This window comes from Lissotriton vulgaris, chromosome 5 (genome assembly GCF_964263255.1).
Source record: "Lissotriton vulgaris chromosome 5, aLisVul1.2, whole genome shotgun sequence".
Taxonomy (NCBI): domain Eukaryota; kingdom Metazoa; phylum Chordata; class Amphibia; order Caudata; family Salamandridae; genus Lissotriton; species Lissotriton vulgaris.
This window is the reverse complement of record NC_141693.1, coordinates 111,908,350-111,924,209: the sequence shown is the minus strand read 5'-3', so window position 1 is coordinate 111,924,209 and position 15,860 is coordinate 111,908,350. Positions and strand designations below refer to the sequence as shown.

Here is a 15,860-nt window from a genome sequence, read left to right as displayed (position 1 = left end):
CACTCCTGTGAGATATGTGTGTGTTGTTTTGTTAATCCTGACACATCATAATTTTTTAAGACATATGGTGTTTTGTAGTATATTAGTTGAGTTTGAACACTGTGCTTTGCACTCCTTCGTTGTTGTTACATACTACAGTGTATTCAAAGATCACCTACTCCTTCCTATTTTTGACAATACCGTGAGAGTCTCGTGAGATCATAACACAAAAAAAAGAATTAAGATTCTGTTCATCACACTACTTATGTCTTACACCTCCTCTCAATCATAAGGAGCACAATATGCATGTCTTATAGTAAAGTGTATCGACAACTCACTTACTCCTTTTAACTACTTATGATCCCGCGAGAGTCCCGCAAGATGTTTATTTTAGTTTTAAAACAATATACAATTCATTTTTTCACAGTACTTATTCCTCAGAGACCTCTGGTCAAAATCCAAGGGGAAAGGATGCCTTTCTTCTGCCCCTTTATATAGCGTTTTTACTTAATTTCCACAAAACCTGCAACTTTTTACAGTAAAGAGTAATGACAGCATCTTTATTTCCAAACCTTTCGCAGTCAGCCCATCAGAGTGCTCAATCTTGCAGGAGTCTCTCAGTCCCACAAGAATATAAAGGCTCATGGAAAAAATGGGCCTCTCCACCAATCAACGGGCTCCATTTTTTACTTTGCGCTATCGTGGGACTCTCACAAGACTCATGCCGATCCAACTGTCCAGATATACAATTACATATTAATCTTGATTTTCTGAAAACTACTGGACGGAGTTACACCAAATCACAAAACGTACAATTTGTGGATCAAGATGTAGCTTGCTGCCAAATTTGATATCATTCCATTCAGCAGTTTTTACTGTAGGTTTTTCTGAAGAAGGCCCTGTTTGATGGATCACCCCGAAACTTTCCAGGTAAAACAGTAGCCCATTTTTGTAAAGTTTTGTGAAGGTTTGTCAAACGGGGCCAAAGTTATTAGCAATACTGCTACTGCTGCTGCTACTGAAACATTTTAAACACTCACTTTTCAACAGGCTGTTATGAGAAATGTGTCCATGCGTAAATAATTACAGAGCATGTTGTTTTTGACTTTGATAAACACTTGTTATTTCCAGCCTGTTTTAAGTATCTATAACATTACGAATGCCTGAGTGAACAGTATTGGAGGATTGTGTCTATGTTTCCTATTAAGTGGTGTATTTAAACAGTAAGAAATGGTGACTCACAGGTTGACAAAGGCTGGGCTGCCAGCAGAAACGTGTTCCTGTTGTTCTGGTGTTGCCTTAAATAAAATGGATTGTGCCACATCCAGAGTGCCGGACCCCCCTTATTTGGAGTGAGTAGAGGGTCTGTGTGTAGGCCCTAGTGCTAGCATCATTTGTGGCTTCACTGTGGCTTCATTTTGGATGCTAGAGCCTCTCTTTACTTTTCGTCCAATCAGTAAAGCCAGGAAAGAACCAAATGGAGGATTAGGGCTGCAGTCTCCTTTTGAATCACTGTCTATCCAAAGAATGCTGTTTGTAAAGGAAAGTAAAAGACACAAAGATGATGGACGGAATGCAGAGGAAATAAATCATTCACCCCCAGTCAAGAGATCTGGGTTAAATCCATTGTTCTTTTACTCACCATGGTACCCCAGTTTAGACCCGGACATATGCAAACCATTCTTGATCCTGTTCCTCATGAGAACAGTCCATCCCGAACTGCCAAGTCAAGTCCTCCCTGGATGGGAAACAAGCATCCTGTGACCGGTTTTGGGGCATCCCCTTCATCAGCCAAGTTGACTTGAATACAAAACTTTCTAGCTATCGCGACAAGAATTTTAGATTCTATTAAGGACACGGAGGCGAGGATTATGCTTTCTCATTTCTTTACTGCACAAACAGCAGCCAATGAAAACAAAGTACAATGATAAAAAACAACATTTCCCATAAGGCTTTGAACCACGCCTCTCATAACAATAGCCAATCACAATAGTTCAAAGCATATAAAGTACAGAGACACTAAATTGGCCTCCTCTTTCTTTGCGCGAACAGTCTTAATATATTGAACAAGTCTTTTGACTCTCAACGGAGAGAACAGTTCCTTTAAGAATTCTCAACGGAGAATAATCCGGACCCACAAAGGACATCCTCCGCCAGAAAGGGTCAGCGATACAATCCAAGGAAGGCACTTAACTCTTGTTGGAATCGTTTCCTGAAATGGAAAAAAGAAGTGTGAGAAAAGAGAATCACCCCCTAAATTCTCATAGGGTGGGTAAAAGTTGTTAAACAACATCATTACAAACAACTTTACAGTTATCTAACTGTCCCAATGGGTGGGATAATCCTCGCCTCCGTGTCCTTAATAGAATCTAACGTTCTTGTCGCGATAGCTAAAAAGATTTGTATTCTATGGCAGGACCGGAGGCTTCTGATTATGTTGGTTCAAAGCTCATCAATCACAGCATCAGAAACATGAGGAATAGGTTTATAATAAAACACTTTAAACATTGAATCTGAAGACCAATCAGCTGCCTTTAGGATGTCCTCCAAACGAGAACCCAGTAAGTAGGCTTTAGAAGCCATCGCTCCTCTTGCAGAATGAGCACCATACGCAGAAATATCGATGCCAGCTTCGGACATAATCCACCTAATCCATCTGGCTAAAGTAGCCGCAGCAACTGGCTTGAAGGGCTTCTGAACAGAAATTAGTAACTGGCCTAAAGGATCAGCCCTGTGCGCCCTAGTACGTTCTTCATAACATTTGAGACATTGCAACACACACAGTTTGTTATTAAGTGGAAAGCAGGATATTCCACTGATCGTGACATGGTCTTAGTCCGTCGAGTGATAACAAAGGAGACACCTTGAGGAGAAAAGATTCTACCAGCTAAATCTAAAGCTCTAACATCTGAAACTCTGCGACATGATATGAGACACAGCAACATAGTAAGCTTAGCAGAGAGCTGTTTCAAGGATAAATCACCATTATCGGGCCAGGATTCCAACAGTGAAAGAACTTTAGTCACACCCCAAAGTGTGGAATACCTAGGTCGAGGAGGATTTGCCACACGCACACCTTTGAGTAACTTACAAACCGGCTGAAATTGCAGATCTGAAATTATTAACTGACCTGTAAGCTAGCCCTGACGCAGCACATTCAGACAGAAAATTCAACACATCAGTCACATTTGATCCCACAGGATCCACCTGTTTTGGAAGGCACCAACCCACCCATTTCTTCCAGGATGCAGAGTATTGTTTCCTGGTGGAAGGAGCCCAAGCTTGTTGCATAAAACTGGAAGCTTCTCGTGAAAGGCCTGCAAGGCATTCATGTCTCCGGAGAGCGTCCACACCATTAAGGACAACTGGTTCTGCAGGACTAGGGAGTGACAAGCGCCCACTGGGTCCTGCAGAAGCGTCGGGAACACTGGGAGCCGGAAGGGGAGGTCTACAGACAACTCCAGTAGCGTGGGAAACCACGACTGAGTCGACCAACAAGGAGTCACCAACACTACTGTCGCTCTCTGACGGCGCACCAGGGCCGCCACCCTCGGGATCATCGCAAACGGAGGAAAGCATAATTCCTCTGGTGCCCCCAATGGTGAAGGAACGCGTCCGTTCCCAATGCCATCGGATCCGGTCTCCAACTGTAAAAGCGGGGAAGATGGGCATTGAGGCGAGAGGCAAACAGGTCCATCTGACACGGGCCTCGCATAGTCATGTTCTGAGCAAACAGGGCCGGATGCAGCCTCCAGTCGCTGAAGTCTCGAAGGAAGCGGGAGTTCCAGTCCGCTACCTGATTGAGCTTCCCCGGAAGGTATTCTGCCACTACAGAGATCTTGCGATCCAGGCAAAGGTGCCAGAATTCCTTGGCAATATGAACCAACATACGGGACTTCGTCCCTCCTAACCGATTGATGTATCTCACCGCTGAGACATTGTCCATACGCAGGAGTATACAACAGTTGCTCTTCAGTGGAGAGACAGACCTGATGGCAAAGGACCCTGCCAGCAACTCCAGGCAATTTATGTGTAGAGATAGTTCGTCTGCTGACCACCGACCTCCTGTGGTAAATTCCCCACAACGAGCGCCCCAGCCCCATTGACTGGCATCCGATTCTATGACCACGTCTGGGGCTGCGCCGAAGATCGCACGGCCATTCCAGGCTGACATGTGGTCCAGCCACCATTGAAGCTCCTCTTGGGCTTCGGGGGAAAGAGGAATGAGGTGATCGTAGTGAAATTTCCTCTGAAGATAAAAGATCTTCAGTCTCTGCAGGGCTCTGTAATGCAGGGGGCCCGGAAAAATGGCTTGGATAGATGAGGCCAGGAGGCCCATAATCCTCGCTAGCACTCGTAAGGAGATCTTCTCCTTGGTTAAGGTGGAGACTATTTCCCTTTTTATGGACCTGATTTTGGGAAGGGGAAGAAGGAGTTGAGCGGTCACAGAGTCTATCAGGAAACCTAAGAACTCCATCTGCTGGCTCGGAATCATCACCGATTTCTTGGTGTTGATGACGAACCCCAGATTCTGAAGAAGGGACGTCGTCCACTCCAGATGGGAGAGAAGGAGGGACCGATCCTGGGCTAGAATGAGCATGTCGTCTAGGTAGATGATGAGCCGCACTCCCATCTCTCGGAGGCGAGAAATCACCGGCTTGAGAAGCTTGGTGAAAACCCAAGGGGCTGATGACAGGCCAAAAGGGAGCACTTTGTATCGGAACCATTGCCCTTTCCAAGGAAACTGCTAGAATTTTTAATGAGAGGGGCAGATGGGGACTGTTAGATAGGCGTCTTTCAGATCCAAACGGACCATCCAGTCGTTTTCCAACAGAAGATCTCGTAACAGATGGATACCCTCCATCTTGAAGTGTCGATAGGTGACAAAGGGATTGAAGTCTCTCAAATTCAAAACCAGGCGTTGACCGCCACCCTTCTTTTGAACCATGAAGACGTTGCTGCAAAACCCTTCGGGAATGAAGGGTCCTACGGCAATGGCCCTTTTGGTCAAAAGCTCTTCGAGTTCTGAGTCGATAAAACTCTGTTCTAGAAGGGAAAAAAGGAGAGGACTGGGAGGATAGGGTTGAACGGGACATTCTAACATCTCTATCTGGTAACCTTGGACGGTCTGTAGGACCCAAGCATCTGACGTGAGACTCGTCCAATTTGTCACAAAATGGCGCAACCTGCCCCCTAAAGGAGCCAAGGGGCATGTAGGACTTACCAGATGATTGGTTGTCGAAATTCTTGTAGCCCCTGTTGACACCCCGATTATAGCGGCCTCTGAAACCGCGGGATCTGGAAGGATAGAAACCGGCCTGGTCCGGTTCTTGCGTGTACCCTTTGCCACATCTAGGGGCGTATCCTCGTTGAGGACTGGTGTTGGAATAGCGGCCGGTCGAGCGCCCTCTGCCACGGCCGGCCCTATTAGAGACCTGGTGTAATCCTCTCTTTAAGGAGGCTTGGGATTTGTCCAGGGAGGCGAACGTGCTGACAAACTTGGCGATATCCTTCACAAAGCTGTTGCCAAACAGCTGTCCTTCCGCCAGGGGACCCGGCTCCGATGAAGCCAACTCAACCAGCTGAGGATCGATCCGGAGCAAGACTGATTTCCGCCTCTCGGAGGCTAGTGCACAATTTGCATTCCCCAGCATGCAAATGGCCCATTGCGCCCATCCCGCTAGGACTTCAGGGTGGATGGCATCCCCCGTGTCTTGGGCCTGGAGGGCTAATTCCAAAATTTTGGCCAACGGCCCCGACAGGTCAAGGACCTTATCTTGGCACGCTCTGAGCGCGCGATCAATGCCTTTTTTGGGGTCTTTTTGATACTTTTTAAGAAAAGTCGTCATGGAAGTGTCAATGTCCGGGGTAACAGCAACCTTGTGGGGCAGGTCAGGACGGGGACATTCGGATTTAAGGCAGGCCCTCACCTCTTTGTCGAAGCTCTTACGGAGGTGAGTCTGCAGGTACTCCGCCACTGCAGGGGGGGAACCCAATCCGAGGATCTTGGATGAACAATGTCGGAAGGGTCGAAGAAGAAGGGGGAAGGGTGGACAGGTGAAGCGTGCTTCCGTTTCTTGGTACGCTTGCGCGGTGCAGCGTCAGAAGAGTCCGTATCAGTTCCAGTGTCCGTGGAGGTAGTCTGAGGGGGGGGGGGGAGGGGGGGGCGGGAAGGCAAGGTCCTATCGCTCGCTGACTCCTTGGAATTATAGATCTTGTCGTAGGATTGGGAACGGGGCCAGGAGGAGTCTGAAGCCATTTTCTTGGGGGGGGGGGAGGGGCGGATCCTAACTTGATTAGGAAGAGTAAGGGGCTTCCCAGGGACCAAAAGCTCTAGTTTCTTGGCAAGCGGGAGCAGGGCTGAGGAGAGGGCCTTATCAAGCTTAGCGTCCAGTTTCTTATCAATGAGGTCCTCCATGGACTCTTCCTCGTAGTACTCCTCATTGCCCTGATAGCCACACGCAGTGCCCTCCTCCTCGCAGAATTCCGTCTCTGCCATGATCAAAAGAATCTCAAGATTCCGCTCAAATCCCCAGAGGGAAGCGAAGAGTCTAGCCCAGGGAAAGGGCGTCAGTCAGGGGAAGTGTCTGGCGCAGGAGCTGGGAATACTGAAGCACAGTCTGTCAAAAGTCCAATTCTTGGACCGATGGAGGGAATAATTTCGACCAGCTTCGACAGTCGCTGTGAAGCAAGGCTCGAGTCTCGAGGCTCCGGTGTGAACGGGGAACTGCTGCTTGGTATCAGAGAACAGCCCCTCAGCTCCTGGCCAACTGCGTTATACCCCACTTCAGCCTGGGGCAGAGCGTCGTGTAGGCACTGAAGGGAACCGCGTGCGTAGCCGGACGCGCGCACGTTCCCTGAAGGCATACGTTGGGCCCCAAAGGGCTCCGCAGGCGCCTCCTTCCCCGAGGGGGGGGGCTAAGTCCCTCGCAACCGCGGACCACTCTTCAGGCGGTCACGGGCCAAGCAGCGAAAAGGGAGAGAACGGGACCTACTGGCGCAACACGCGCTCCAAAAGCTAATAAGGAAACATGGAGTGGGCCGGAGAGGCCCAGCTCCGTAGAGGGAAAGAAAATCAACTTGTCGTGGAATACGAACTCATTAGTGGAAAATGCATACGTCTATACACAAAGGTAGAAATACCATGTAAAATCCACATATAATAACAACATTGATAATCAGATATAAATATCCGCCAAGGCGGCAAACAACACGTGCTACTAGTAACTGCAGTAGTAAGAGTAAGAAAGTTAAAGAGCACTTATCTGGTCTGCGGAGCAGCAAAGAAAGAGGAGGCCAATTTAGTGTCTCTGTACTTTATATGCTTTGTACTATTGTGATTGGCTATTGTTATGAGAGGCGTGGTTCAAAGCCTCATGGGAAATTTTGTTTTTTATCATTGTACTTTGTTTTCATTGGCTGCTGTTTGTGCAGTAAAGAAATGAGAAAGCATAATCAGAAGCCTCCGGTCCTGCCATAGAATCCAGTGGTACAGTGAGCCAGGGACTCACGTCTGGACATGCCCAGCGCACTTAGGCCGAGAAAGCAAAAGACACACAGATGATGAACGGAATGCAGAGCAAATCAAACATTCACCCCCTGTCAAGAGATCTGGGGTAAATCCATCGTACTTTTGCTCACCATGCAACCCCAGTTTAGACCCACCCATATGCAAATCATTCTTGACTCTGTGCCTCATGGGAACAGTCCAGCCCTAACTGCTAAGCCAGGTCCTCCCTGGACCAGAAATAAGCATCGGGGGACCAGTTTTGGGGCATCACCCCATATCAGCCAGGTTAGCTTGAAATCCAGTGGCACAGTGAGCATGGGACCTACGTCTGGGCATACCCGAAGCACTTAGGGCAATAAAGCGAAAGACACACAGATAATCGACGGAATGCAGAGCAAATCAAACATTCACCAGCAGTCAAGAGATCTGGTTTAAATCCGTCGTTCTTTTGCTCACCATGCCACCCCAGTTTAGACCCGGCCATATGCAAATCAGTCTTGACCCTGTGCCTCATGGGACAGTCCAGTCCGAACTATCACGGCAGATCCTCTCGGGCCTGGAAACAAGCATCCTGGGACTGGTTTTGGGGCATCACCCCTCATCAGCCAAACTTGCTTGAATCCAGTGGCACAGTGAGCCTGGGTCCCACACCTGGGAATAACCTGCACATATAGGGTGGGAAATCAAGAGACACACTCATGATGGACGGAATGCAGAGCAAATCAAACATTCACCCCCAGTCAAGAGATCTGGGTTAATTCCATCTTTATTTTGCTCATTGTGCCATCCTACATTAGACCCAGCCATATGCAAATCAATCTTGACCCTGTGCCTCATGGGAACAGTCCAGCCTGAACTGCCAAACCAGGTCCTCCCTGGACTGGAAACAAGCATCCTGTGACCGGTTTCTGGCTATCACCCCTCAACAGCCAGGCTAGCTTGAATCCAGTGGCACAGTGAACCCGTGACCCACATCTGGACATACCCGGTGCATTTAGGGCGAGAAAGCAAAAGACACACAGATGATGGACAGAATGCAGAGCAAATCAAACATTCACCGCCAGTCAAGCGATCTGGGTTAAATCCATTGTTGTTTTGCTCACTATGCCACCCCAGTTAAGACCTGGCCATATGCAAATCAGTCTTGACCCTGTGCCTCATGGGAACATTTCATCCCAAACTGCCAAGCCAGGTCCTCCCTGTACTGGAAACAAGCATCATGGGACCGGTTTCAGGGCATCACCCCTCATCAGCCAGGCTAGCTTGAATCCAGTGGCACAGTGAACCTGTGTCCCATGTGGCTTCATTGCCTCGGTGTGGAACTATTTATTATACCCTTGATTGCAAAGAAATAAGTTGGCACATCGGCAACTAAACTCTGAACTGATTTTCCACTGTGCTATGCGCAACAGTGCTGTCCATTTGCAAAATGTCCTTAATGTCTGAATGTCATTGGCTTGAAATATCCTTTGCAAGTTTCTTAATCATCAGTTAATATTTAGGTCTTACAACAGGAAGCACAGCTTCTGTATTCTGTCAAACCACCCACTTTTTTTCTTTCTGTTTATAGAAATTCACGAGGAGTCTTATGTTTCTTCGGACAAAACAGGGACTTCGAAATCTATTGCTGTGGATGAAAATATTCCTAAAGTGGTGCAAGTATTAAATGAGGATAATGACCAGCAGCATACAGTAAGAACACAGCTTTAACCATTTTGATACAGAGTATGGTACTTCCAATTTCTTGAGCAATACATCTCTGGCTGTTTAATTTGCAATTTAATTTTGGGGATTTTTTAATATAAAATAAGTAAAGCATTCGTTCTAACTGCACTGCTGTTAAATATCCACAGAGTCCCAGACCTGTGGTATTATTGCTTTGGTTTGCTACTTGAAAACATTGTAAATGGAGCTTAAATCTTAGCTGTACACATGTAGGTGTGACCTCACGTGCATCCTGAAAGACTTCTGAAAAAGATGCTTTCATATGTAGGAGAAGAATATATATTTTGATGCAGAAGAATTGACTGAGTGATAACTTGTTACTGGGTAATAAAACGCTTTCCAATTTGACAATTCACCAATAAAACCATATGTCCAAAATGTAAAAAGTACAGAAGATAGTACATTTAAAGAAAGATCACTCCTGCCATAATAACTTTGCATCTCCTGACAAATTTTTAAAATTACATTACAAAATGTAAGTGCACAAAGGGCTTGAGGCCTATGGCTACTGGTAAATGATAAAAACCAAATCTGGACAGCTAGCGACCCTTGCCCGGTGGCTATGGGGAAAATGGCTCAAGATATAGTGGCAGATAATTTGGTAAGAATTATCAATGTAAACTTTAAGACAGGAGCTTTCCCAAAGAAGTGGAAAGCAGCCTCAATTCGGCCTATCATCAAAAAGCCCAATTTGGATCCGGAGGACGTGAACAGCTATCGTCCCATATCACAACTACCCTTCCTGGCCAAGATCATGGAGAGTGCCATGAACACACAGCTTGGGGAATACATTGATGTTCACACATAGTTAGACGAGTTCCAACATGGTTTTAGAGCTGGACACAGCACCTAGTCAGCTTTCATCAAATCGGTTGAGGAAATCAGGGAAGCATTGGACAATGGTGGGAAGGCTGCCCTCATTTTATTAGACCTGTTTTCGGCCTTCGACACGGTCCATCATGCCATTCTGAACGAGTGGTTAGCAGCAACAGGAGTACCGTGAATGGCACTTTGCTTGCTAGAAATGTCTGGAGGATACGATACAATTTGTGGCCATGGAGCCATATAAGTCCACTCCGTTCCAAATCCCGAGGCACAGAGGCACAAACTTTATTTCAAAATATATGAAATCCCTCTGGCAACAGTGCGGGGAGTACTACAGTGCTCCTCGCTGAGCCCTCCTATTTTTAATATATACATAGCCGCACTGGCTTCAGTCGTAAGATCTTTCGGTTTTGCATTAACCTCGTATGCTGACGACACACAAATCGTCATAGCAGTCACAGATCAACCTGATTCTTTGAGCGGGCAATTCAGTGACTGCATGTCAGCAGTAAACACCTGGATGAGCTTTAATTGTTTAAAGCTAAACTGCAACAAAACAGAGGTAGTGCTGTTTGGGAACAATCCCTCCTTTTGGTCCCCAAGCTGGTGGCCAGCAAACCTAGGCAAACTACCCAAGCCAGTCGAAAAAGCTAAAAACCTTGGGATGATAATAGACAATAGGCTATCTTTTGGGAGTCAGATTGATGCTCTGAACACATCTGTCTACTTTGTTATAAGGGAAATTAGGAAGGTTTTAGCATTTATCCCGAAAAATTCCCAAAGGCGGGTGGTTTCAGCTTTGGTATTAGCGAGACTGGATTACTGTAACAGTCTATACCTCAGTCTTAGGGCCCAACAGCTTAGGAAACTACAGGTACTGAAAAATACAGGTGCTAGAGTATTATCCTGTACTCCCAAACACGTTTCAGTTAGGAAGATTATTAAGCAGTTGCACTGGTTGCCAGTAAACGAGAGGATACAATGTAAGTCTTTGTGCTTTGCCTACAAAGCCTTACATGAACAATGCCCCCAATATCTTGGACAGAAATTTAGATATTTGATTCCAAATAGGACATTAAAGTCATCTATTGTGAATCTCATGGTGGTACCAAAATGTAATAGAAAGAAATGGGATGGCAGAAGTTTCTACCGCGGTACCGTGAAATGTGGTGCTCACTCCCGCTATCTATTCGATCTGGTAACTCTCTCCTTAAATTTAGACAAGAACTGAAAACATGGCTTTTGAGTACCTCTGATTTCCAGTTAAGGAAGCCTATCTAAAACGTTTGATCATTGATTAGCGCCAGGACATCAATTGGTAACAGTGCGCTCTATAAATCCCTCTAACATTAACATTAACATCAAATAGGCTCAAATGTAATGCATGTTTCACTCAATCAATCAGTCAATCAGAAAAACATTTTCTAGTACAAAGATGGTTTTCCTGATAGAATGTTGCCGGGGAAAGCAGACAGACATCTCTGGAATTTAAAAGTTTGCATGTTGAACTTCTTCAATATCTTCAAGATACTGAGGAGAAACATCACACGTTGGACTCTCTTAATCACAGCTTTATCAGTGTTCGTTCATGCATACGTATTCCTTTTCTTTTGTCTTCTCGCATCATGACTTCCTCATTTCTTAATCCATGAACTATGCCAGAGACAGGACATTGTTGGCAGATTGGTGGCAAAAGGAGATGCAAATGCACATGTTCAAATGCTTACTTCTGCTACACTCGTCCATGGAGCAAAAGATTATATATGCTGATGCTTACTATGTTGATGGTCACTGTCTTAAGGAATTTTATAAATCTCAAGACAAGAAAAGTTCTATGTGTCCTGTTCTTCTTTCCACTCTTGGTCCCACCTTCTTCTGACATAGATGTACAATTCTGTACATACAGCCCCTACTGTGCAAAGAAAGGCCCATCTTCCAAGCATCCCATGCATCTAGCCCCCTCACCTTCATAGGGCCATAGGCCATACCCTTCGGGGTTGGACTCAAGGGAGGGTTGCATCCATGCCAACATGTGTCCAGTTGCCGCTTTGTATGCCCTTCTTTTATGCACATCATGAGTTGACCACCAGCCCTTAGCTGTGGCTATGCCCTGTCCTCTGTTTCCTGAGTGGTCTATCCCCTGAATGCATGACTTATGCCACTGTACAGCAGATATTGACTGCACTACGTTTTGGCCTTTTTTAACAACCCAGCATTAGAGGAACCATGCCTGTGCATGGCCATTACTCCTGTGCAGTGTGTGTTAGTTCTCTGGCCCTTGCACCCAAAGACCTGTAGAGCCAGCCAATGCTGTGCCCTGGTAGAAAGATAAGTTCAATCTAGTATCTCAACTTTCATATAGAGCCATCAAACAGCGCCAAAGGCATTAGCAAACCACAGCTAAATCCATACCTTTGACATTCAGGACAAATGTACATACTTGATTATAGATTGAATAATTGATTTTGGAGTCCTATCTGCTGTGCATCCTCATGATCTGCCTACTTGGAGTAAAGTGATATAGATAATAAACATGAGCACTTTTCTATAATCATTGTTTGACTCTGTGTAAGTGTGATTTTGGAGCTTGTGAAATATTTTCCACAATTTACCTTGGTGTTTTCTCAGAGTGAATCTCCTTTCAGCATTTCAAAGGCTGCTTCCTTTAAAATTTCCACAGAGCCTATGTTCTCTTTACACATCTTCAAATGCCATGCACTTACAGTTATTGGTAGACTATATTTGTAAACATCCATTGCTTCTTGTTTTAGATCCCACATGCCTGTCTGAAATACTCTGCAATATCAGTTTTAAACACTGGCTGTTTTCCCTCTCTCATTTGCTGTTCCTTGTTAACTTTGCGCATGTTTGTGTGTCTTGGCACCTCAGCAGGCTGGCAGCGGATGGAAGGAGCCTATGTCCAGGGCACAAAATAAAACAGGAGAGGACTTGGCTCAATACACTATTCCAGGGTACCACCCATTCAAAAAACAGAAAGCTCCGGGCCCTGTTGCGCAAGGTAAGCTCCCTTATTTTTCATGCTCACTTGTTTTTCAGCCTGAATGGGCATTGTTCCATAAAATTGAAAACAAATCTATTGAATGCATCTGAGCTGTAATCTGAAGTGTTTTGACATCAAGTTTAGAGGAACAGAGATGAGACTAGAACTAACTAGCAGCATGTAACCAGACAACCCACAAGACTGTTGGGTCCCTTACCACTGACATGGTCCAAAGAGGAACCTTTCATCTTAGAGAAGAAATACTCTAAGATGCCGTGCCTGGCCCCTGTTAGGGTTTCACTAATTATATGTATTTAAAATGGCGTCTGCAGCCAAACAATAATTTCAAAGACAATTGTCAAATGTTCAAAATGTTGTTAGTAGTAATCCCCCCAGACATATATGTGTGTAGCTGCCTTCCTGTGACATGGGTGGGACATACACACTGGAGAAAGAAGAGCCCGAATCTTCAGTGCACCTCAAAGGATGCTCTTTGATTGACAGAGAGGTCACTGGAAACGGGCGAGAATCATAAAGAGTAGGGATTTGGGCCCAGGGTGAACTTTTTATGCGCCTATCACTGTGGCTGACATCCAGGTGACATCCAGGTGTGAACCTCTAGTCACTTCCATGGCCTGCCTTGTGGGGCTGTCATATTTGGAGTTGCTCCTGCTGTGACAGACTTCTTTCTGGAGGAAGGGCAGAGCAAAGAAGAGGGCAAGACAAACTTCAAATAGTCAGACCCTAAATCACATTTGGTGTCTGGAAATGGACTCTAAGGGGCAGCTCCCACTTGCCCCATGGCCCTCTGGAAGGGATGCAGGCACTAACCAGTTTATTTACTGCAGATTTCATTGCAAAAGCTCAGAGGAAGCTGCACTTGCAATGCCCACACAAGGGATGGGAATGGGTGCTCCAAGGCGTGGTTTGCATTGGTAGTTGAGGAATGTTTGTGGACATTCCTAAAATTGGATCTGATCCTTTCCCGCCCTGGAAATGGTTGGAGATTTACCACAGCCAAAGGGAGGAGTAATTCTCCTTTCAGGATGAGAATGGAAACGGATCACCTCAGATTTGCGTGAGGAGTAAGGGAAGAGTATCTTCATGGGAAAATATGTGTTTCACGTGATGATAAAATATGCTTTTGCAATGAAGGCTTCATTGCCCCAGTGAGGAACTATTTGTTATGTCCTTGATCTGGCCTGCAAAGAAATACGTTGGCACATCTGTAACTAAACTCTGTACTGATTTTCCACTGTGCTATGCACAACTCTGCTGTCCATTTACAAAACGTCTGTACTGTCTGAATTTGATTGGCTTGAAGTATCCTTGCATGCTTATTAATCATCAGTTAATATTAAGGTCTTAAAACAGGATGCACAGCTTCTGTATTCTGTCAAACCACCCCCTTTTTTTATTTCTGTTTACAGAAATTCGCGAGGAGTCTTATGTTTCTTCGGACAAAACAGATATTTCTAAATCTATCGCGGTGGATGAAAATATTCCTAAAATGGTGCAAGTACTAAATGAGGATAATGACCAGCAGCATACAGTAAGAACATAGCTTTAATCATTTTGATACATATTGCAGCACTTCTAATTTCTTGATCAATACACCTGGCTGTTGAATTTGCAATTACATTTTTGGAATTTAAAAAAATTAATAAATAAGTAAAGCATTAGTTCCAAATGTACTGTTGTTTGATCCATAAATACTTTTACTTTTAAAACTTTTATTCTATTACAGTTTTTTATAATCATAAAAAGTACAAAATTAAAAAGAACATTTCAGACATTTCAACATATACATAAAAGAGAAAAAGGAAAAGGAGAATTTTTTTTGAAAAGTGATTGAGAGAGAGCTTGTTACATAAGTGCTTCGGTTAAATTTGTAAGTTTATGTCGGATTGAGATGGAGGCCTTTAGGAACATTACCACAGATTTGGCTACATGCGGGGAGTTCAGATATTGCAAAAACAGAAATGCTGAATGGCACTGTCTATGGCCAGCAGATCGAAGGAGTGGGAGTATCCATGAATTGCGAGGAGTTTTGTAGTATTTACAGAAAAAGATAATATGGATCGTTGTTTGTTGAGATATACCATCGCATGGGCAGTTCATAAGCGAACGGGACCAATTGTGAGTTTCAGGAAAGGAAACCAGACGAAAAAAGGTGTTGAAACGGAATCTTGTTAATAAGAATTTTTCCTGGTTTGATAGAAAAAACAAAAGGTAGGGTTGCATTCCTTTAAGGAGTTGTATTTCACAAATCTGGGTGTTAGAAGGTTTCATGATCTCCGACTGATTTCTCAGCTCTCTCAGGTGGGTCAAGCATATCGATTTTAACTGCTGCCTGGAAATGTCTTCAACAGAAGGAGGATCATCAAAAAAAGGATTTACGGCCTAGATCGTAAAAAAAGTTACGTACATAGACCAACCAAGGAATCTTATGCCAGTTTGTTAGGGCTAGACAGTCTGTGATCAGAGATCGTGTCAAGTGGCATTCAGGTTTGGACCATATTCGTTGCCACAATAAAATCGGTTGCAAGCGGATAGTGTCTACTATGTAGTCCATGCCAAGCTCAGTATGGGAAGCAAAAGTCGGAGAGCTTTGGGGGAGGGCCAGCAGATATTTAATAAAGGAGTTCTCAGTTATTTGAAGGTGATCAATGTGGCCATGTCCCCACACGCCTGCTCCATAAGTAGCCACACTGTGGCATTTCGCGTAATAGACTTTCAAAAGCTCTGGAGGAGCAGGTTTCCCGAGCTTTCTCGAGAAAGACATCAGGGCCGATGCTGCACGCCGAAAAAGGAGATTTC

The 15,860-nt window shown here is 45.0% G+C and overlaps 1 protein-coding gene across 1 annotated transcript in view; it reads left to right on the top strand.

The window, feature by feature from the left end:
• Window positions 1–15,860, top strand: part of CCDC187 (coiled-coil domain containing 187) — a 296,756-nt gene that overhangs the window by 203,495 nt on the left and 77,401 nt on the right. The window contains exons 24-26 of the mRNA XM_086919347.1: window positions 9,060–9,181; window positions 12,929–13,058; window positions 14,471–14,592. Of these exons, the coding sequence (XP_086775473.1) occupies window positions 9,060–9,181; window positions 12,929–13,058; window positions 14,471–14,592 (374 nt within the window). The remainder of the gene's footprint in view (window positions 1–9,059; window positions 9,182–12,928; window positions 13,059–14,470; window positions 14,593–15,860) is intronic.